The 7,528-nt window shown below is 48.9% G+C and overlaps 1 protein-coding gene across 1 annotated transcript in view; it reads left to right on the forward strand.

Moving 5' to 3' along the window:
* Positions 1–5,303: 5,303 nt before the first annotated feature.
* Positions 5,304–7,528, forward strand: part of LOC119956944 — a 9,296-nt gene continuing 7,071 nt past the window's right edge. Inside the window, exon 1 of the mRNA XM_038784538.1 lies at positions 5,304–5,398. Within this exon, the coding sequence (XP_038640466.1) occupies positions 5,315–5,398 (84 nt within the window). The 5' untranslated portion in view covers positions 5,304–5,314. The remainder of the gene's footprint in view (positions 5,399–7,528) is intronic.

A 7,528-nucleotide genomic window follows, 5' to 3' on the forward strand; every position in this document is an offset into this window, starting at 1 on the left:
CAAACCATAGAATTACCATAGAATTTACAGTGCAGAAGGAGGCCATTCAGCCCATCGAGTCTGCAGCGGCTCTTGGAAAGAGCACCCTATCCAAGGTCAACACCACCCTATCCCCATAACCCAATAACCCCACCCAACACTAAGGGCAATTTTGGACACTAAGGGCAATTTATCATGGCCAATCCACCTAACCTGCACATCTTTGGACTGTGGGTGGAAACCGGAGCACCCGGAGGAAACCAACGCACACACGGGGAGGATGTGCAGACTCTGCACAGACAGTGACCCAAGCCGGAATCGAACCCAGGACCCTGGAGCTGTGAAGCAATTATGCTATCCACAATGCTACCGTGCTGCCCTACAAACGTTAAATGTTTTCTCTTTTCTAACTCTTGACGCACCTATGGTGCAGAAAATGTTGGATAAACACTTGACATCCGTGTATGCTATAGAGCTGTGTGCCAATGAAAGGGTTAACAGACAATGGGAGTATCTGATGCTGCTGGAGAATGTCTATCAAGGCAATCTTAGTCATTTTATATTGGGATGCTTGAGAAAGTGCAGCATAATATTGATAATTAGGGGACTGTGTTCTTGTCTACATGAGAACATCACCCCGTCAGCGGAGGATGTTTAATACATTAACTTCTGGGCTCACGGGGGAGTTTGATAATGGATTCGCTCTGACAGCTAAAACAATGCAGCCGAGTCTCATTATTGCAAATGAGTACGTTGACATTTCAAACCTCTTTTTACCTGAATGATTCACTAATCTAACTGGAAGCTCTATGGCGTTAGTCACTTTATTGTGTGCGGTGGCAAGGAGACAAATTACCCTTCAGACATTTCGTGTTGTTGCTCTGTGACCTGCAGTAGTCTTTTGAGTTGTGTGTCGAGGTCTTTTTCAGTGATTCCCCCCCCCCCCCCCCCCCCCCCGCCCCCCCCCCCCTCCTCAATCCACCTCCCATCTCTCCCGAAAACTCTCCAACGGCAAACTCCGTTGCTTCCCCCAAATGAGTGGGCAAGTGTGCGCTGCGAGTGTCTGCAGGCTATTTGAATGCGGCATGCTCGATCGCGTTCCCCCGCTAGCCCACTCCGAAAACCTATGGCCGCCGTTACTTTGCACTGTCTCCCTAAATCCCTCGCCCCCTTGCCGCACCTAGCCCTCACCTTCGAAAGGAGCCTGTAAACCCATCTCTTCCTCCCTGTCCCCTATCATTGCCCAATTCCTGATTTATAGCTGCCCCCAGTCTCTGAAGTGCCTTGGGGTACTTTGCTAAAGGTAAGAATACTTCAATTTTCGATAGTACTTTGAACAACAGTAGGGTAGGCAATGGCATAGTGGTGTTGCCACTGGACTAGCCATCCAGAGATCAGGGTAGTGCTCTGGGGCCCTGGTTCTAATCCCACCAGGGCAGACGGTGGAATTTGAACTCAATTAAAAAAAAATCTGGAATTAAATGCCTAATGACCACCATGAAACCATTGTCAAGTGTTGTAAAAAAACAGCTGGCTCACTAATGTCCTTTTGGGAGGGAAATCTGCCGTCCTTACCTGGTCTGGCCTACATGTGACCCCCGACCCACAGCAATGTGTTTGACTCCACAGTGATGGGCAATACATGCTGATCCAGCCAGCAACGCCCGCATCGCCCACATCCCACGAATGAATTTTTTAAAAAAGCTAACATTGCGAAGGACTATAAAGCCCGCTAGCACAGTGGTTACCGCAGTTGCTTCACAGCTCCAGGGTCCCCAGTTCGATTCCCGGCTTGGGTCACCGTCTGTGCGGCGTCTGCACGTTCTGCCCGTGTCTGCGTGGGTTTCCTCCGGGTGCTCCGGTTTCCTCCCACAGTCCAAAGATGCGCAGGTTAGGTGAATTGGCCATGTTAAATTGCCCCTTAGTGTCCAAAAAAAAAAGTTTAGCTGACGTTACGGGGATAGGGTGGAGGTGTGGACTTAAGTAGGGTGCTCTTTCCAAGAGCCGGTGCAGCCTCGATGGGCCGAATGGCCTCCTTCTGCACAGTAAATTCTATGATGATACTATGAAAGCCAGTGAAGTACTTTTTAAAAAAAAAGTGTAGTCACTGTTCTAATGTAGGAAATGCAAAACATTCCACCAAACAGGAAACGTTTTTGTGGATGCTGATTATGGGATAAGTATTGGCCACGACGCCAGGGATAACTCTCCTGATCTTCCTCAAAACAAGTAGCCACCCAAATAGGCAGATAGGGCCTTGTGTTTAATGTCACATCCAAATGATGGTGCCTCTGGCAGTACAGCACTCCCTCCGTACTGCAATGGAGAGCGGCCTGACCAGCCTAGCTGTTGCTCGAGCACTGGCAGTACAGCATTCCCTCCGTACTGCAATGGAGAGTCGGCCTGAGACTGTGCTCGAGCCCTGGAGTGGGACTTGAACTCAGAACTTTGTGATTCATAGGCCAGGGAGCTAGCAGCTACCTACGCTGTGCTATGTCAAGGATGCCCTTTAGCTGTATGTATAGGATGACACCTATACATTTGTGCTTGACAGCGGGGAGTCGCTTGAGCAACAATCCCTTCCAGAATCGTTGGTTATATTTTTATTTTCTCTTGCCTTGCTGAAGGCCATTAGGTCAATGAAGACTTGACCCCCCCCCCCCCCCCCCGCCTCCCCTCCCCCGCCCCCTCAACCCCTGCAGCTGAAGCTAGCTCGCCCATCTTCACGGGAGGCTGAACCTGCAACATTTCTGTCAGTATGACTGAGCTCTGCAGGGGATAATCCCTCTGTGCATTGGGTCGGCAGAGGAGCTGCGGTTAGTCACTGCTGACCGTCTCTGCAGCAAAGCTAATAGTTCAGAGAATCTAATTCTATTCCAATTGCTCAACAGAAAATGTGCATCAAGCAATATGCCTGAATTGCTGTTCCGATTAACTGTTTCACGGAGCTTCTTTCCCAGTTCTGAAAGTTTGGGGGGGGGGGGGGAACTTTTTTTGCTGTTTGGAGCACTGGGGAGGGGGGGGAGGAACATTTCCACTCTCATCACTCACCCGAATGGTCAGAGCCAAAATATTGAGTTACAAAGTAAGGACAAATGCCTAAGATTCGAAAGGCATTCGGTACTCCCAAAAGGTTTGTTTCGTTCCGGTGATCCGTCCAATGGGATAAGCACTTGGCCCTGGCTGTTATTTTGTTTTTAAAATTGCAGTTCGCTGCTGTTGTGACTAATTTACTCAAAGCATTTCCCCCTTTTTCTGAATCTGGTTGCACGTTAGCAAAGCCCAGAATTTGAACTTGCATGGAATTCCCCTTCGAAATACTGAGGTACAGAGTAAAATGTCCCTTAAGAAATGCGCCCCCCCCCCCCTCCCTCCACCACCACCCATTTCTCACTGCTGACTGAGTCAATCTCAGACACAGATTTATTCATACAGCGCCCTTCGCTACCCCAAGGTGTTGTCATGGGAGTGTCCCTTTAAGAAAGGTTTTTGTCTTATCACATGCCTTCAGTGATGTCATTTTGGGGGTGGAGCTGAGCTGTGGCTGTGAGGTTTTTTTATTTTTCAGTTTCATTTTCAGTTTGACTGCTGTGCACTCAAAAGGGAGAAGTATTATTTTTTTCCTGCCTTGCTATGGTTTCATTTTAAAGAGGAGTTCCAGTTAAAAAAAGGAACATTGATTACAGCTAAACTGCTTTGGTAACTTAAAAAATATAGTTTGCTTTCCGGAAGGAGTTGAAACCGGCTGCTGAGACGGGGTCAGAATCTCAGGGAAAGCCAGTCTTATTCAAGTGAGAATGCAGAGTGCTGGGCCACGCCCTTGAAAAAGGGGTTTTGGTTTATTTGATTTTGTTTTTGAATTGGAACAGTTAAGGGGGAATTCATTAGGTGTTATACATAGATTACTGTCGCTGTGTGGTGTCTTTATGTTTGTAATTGATAATTCTTGCTGTGTGTTTATATACGTACACACGCATATACATATTTATATATATATATATATAGTTATGGGCCAGTGTTTAGAGAACCCCAAAGTGTATCATGGAGTTCACCTGACCCACAACTTTTAATAGATTGTGGTATGGGGAGCACACGGCCCACTCTACGGGTGTGGTACAGCAGAAATGGAAAAGTAGTTTTTAAAGCAAAACAATGTTTATTCTATGAACTCAAGTTAACCTTTTTAAAACATACAGTGAACATCTTAGCAACCATCAATTCAAATACAACCCCCAAAGAATACAACACTAAGTAGTCAATTAAGCTTTCATTTTTAGCATCCATAAGACTTAACACCTTTTACCAGAAGCACATCAGGTTAAAGTCACGTTTTAAATCACCAGGATCGATTTACAGTGTTTAGATTACAGAGAGAGAGACTCTAATACACCTTCTGGCTGTGACTGCAGCTATCCAGCCCTGAAAACGAAACGAAAACACATCCTGCAGCAAACAGCCTAAAACGAAAGTAAAAAGCTGAACGACAGCTCAGCTCCACCCACACTCTGACATCACTGCAGTAGTAAATACCCATTTCTTAAAGGTACTTTCACATGACAATATATATATATGTGTGTGTGTTAACTAAGTTCTTAGAATAAAACTTAGTTAGATTAAAGTGTCTAGGAAAACAGATGAATCACACCTGAAGTGAAGGCTCTTGTGCTCACCTTAGCCAAATTCAGTATAAAGGTTGTAGGTCACTTTGGAGTTTCTAAGCCCTGGCCCATAACAAAGTCTCCAGCCTGTGTCGCCCTGTTGAAGTGTAGTCTCTGTGGCAACGTAGGAAGTGTATTTATTCTTTGATGGGATGTTGGGGGCATCATCGCCAAGGCGAGAGTTGCTCTTGAACTGAGTGTGTCGCTCGGGGCATTTCAGAGGGTGGTTAAGGGTCAACCACCTGGCTGTGGGTCTGGAGTCCACAGGTAGGCCAGAACAGGTAAGGGCGGCAGATTGCCTTCCCGAAAAGGAGCATTCATGAACCAGATGGGTTTTTATGATGATCCACAATGGACAGCGAATGCTGGCCCTGCTCTCGAGACCCACGTGAAAGAATAAGTAGAAAATAATCAGTGTTCCCTGTAGACTCTATGCGTGTCTGCACAGCAGACTGGAAGGTCCTGCACAAACTCTCCCATTTAACACACTGCTCCAAACAATTTAAAGCTACCACACCTGAGATAAACAGGCTGCACAGAGAAACAAAAGACATTTTTTTTTAGGGAGATTGGTGTCGGTTCAATAATTGGGTCGCTTTTGATGACCTTTCACTGAGCAATTAATTGGAGCGAGAGGTCACCTGTACTCATCTGTTTTGAAGGGGCTGGAGGAAACGATGAAGCTGGAAGAGCAGTTCTCACAAACTCTCCAGAGGGAGAACCAGAGCTTCAGCAGACGCAGCCGGCTAATGACAGATCAGGTAAGGCACTCCGCAAATATTCCTCGGCTGAACAATCTTTGAGGACCTCCCAACGGGTGACCCACATGAGCTTTTTAGCCTGAGAAACCTGACCAACTTTGACCCGTTGACAATGATCACCCGCGTTGCACTGGCGTGTCTCATGCGGCCATCCCTCCGATCACCTTCCGAAGGGGAAGAGCAGGAGATGGAGGGGGGCGAAAAGTTGGAAAACAGGCTGGAACCAAAGAAACGGACAAAGAAGAGAGATTTTGAAGGAATGGGGAAATGTAGCAAGCAAAATGGCTTTGCGAGGGAGTATTGCAATCATCAGGCATTGTGACTGAAGGTGTATTCCCCTCACCCCCGCGCTATCTTTTCCCCCCCCCCCCATCTTTTCTCTTCCCCCCCCCAACCCCAGAGTGGGGGGAGGGACCACATGATGGAGCACGGAGGGAAGGATGGTGGCTCTGAGCTGCGTTCAAACATTGTCTTGGGGCAAAGTTGCAGTTAAGCTGAGGTCTTTAGTGGGACGAGGCTAGATAATGGCGGGGATGGGGTGGGGGGGGGGGGGGGGGTGGTGGTGGTGTGGGGCGGGGGACTTATTGCACTTTTCAGGAAGGGAAATGGTACAGAGTCAGAAAATTGCATTCCCTCCAAATGAAAACGAAATGAGGCCATTCACACGCCCAGATGAAAATTCCGCCCTTGTTATCCTTATTTGTTGCCCATCCCTAATTGCCCTTGACATGAGTGGCTTGCTGAGCCACTTCAGGGCAGTTAAGAGTCAACCCCATTGCCTTGGGTCACATGTCAGCCAGATAAGGAGTTGACCCCGTGGCCCCAAATCATTATCCTGGGCTTCTGGCTTACTAGCCCCGTGACATTACCACTAGCCACCATCTCCCCCCAGAACGCACTTGCGTCGGAGGCAATTTAGAGAGGTTCATTAAGTTGAGTACGTTGGGCTTATGCTCATTGGCATTTATAAGAATGAGACTCGACCTTAATGAAACGTAGAAGATTCTGAAGAGACTTGACAAGCTGGATACCGAGAAGGTGTGGAGCAATCTAGAACTAGGAGGCACGGTTTCAAAATAACAGTTCTCCCATTAAAGACCGAGGAGTCATTAATCTTTGGAATTCCCCACTCCGAGCACAGGGGAGGCTGGGCCATTGATGCATTCCAGGGAGGGGAGTTGAGCGTTTATGGGATCACGCAGGAAAGTGGAGTTAAGGCCCCAGTCGTGTGAGTGAGAGGTGGTGAGAAGCAGCCTCGAGGGGCCAAATGGCCTCCTCCTGTTGTTGTGGATTGCATATACTTGGGGGGGGGGGGGGGGGGGGGGGGGGGGGGGGGAGGGAGGGGGTGGAGGAAGATAGCACGTCAGCCTGCAAACCACGTCACCATGAAGACGACTGACTCTGTCCTCCCCCCCCCCCCCCCCCCCCCCCCCCCCCGAGTTTCTCTTCTGCTCCTCAATGGGGCAGGAGTCCAGCTCTCTGGAGCTGCCGGCCGATCTGATAGGCCCAACAGTGCTGGCAGCGCCAGGAGGCCTCGTGTGGCAGATGCCGGGATTGCTGCTGAAGAGAGAAGATTTGGGCCTAGAGTCCCCACGGAGCCAGGTAAGTCCGAGGTATTGGGGCCGGCAGGGTTTTGGGAGTATTAGGGACATGGACAGTCACGGGTCGGAGGGTGGATTTAAGGGAGGGAGTGGGTAGGAAGGTGGGGGTCTCAGTGGGGCAGACCTGTGAGCGGCAAAATCTGAAGCGTCATTTCCTTCCCGCCATTTAACCGCTTGAAGTTACAAATCGGATTTCCTGTTCCCGCCCTGCCTCTCATGCCAAACATATTATGGCTTTGGGCAGCTTATAGGGTCACTTGGGTGCGGTAACAAGCCTAATTGAGTTTTTTTAATATATAGTTTTTCCAATTGAGGGGCAATTTAGCGTGGCCAATCCACCTACCCTGCACATCTTTGGGTTGTGGGGGCGAAACCCACGCAGACACGGGGAGAATGTGCAAACTCCACACGGGCATAACTGAATCTTAAATGGCAATGTAAATAGGGCGGGCAGCCCCACACCTCATATCGGGGTGAGCTCGGGCGGTGAGCGGGAAGGTGGTGGGGTGGGTGCTCGCGCCTCTTAACG

This window comes from Scyliorhinus canicula, chromosome 24 (genome assembly GCF_902713615.1).
Source record: "Scyliorhinus canicula chromosome 24, sScyCan1.1, whole genome shotgun sequence".
Classification (NCBI taxonomy): Eukaryota; Metazoa; Chordata; class Chondrichthyes; order Carcharhiniformes; family Scyliorhinidae; genus Scyliorhinus; species Scyliorhinus canicula.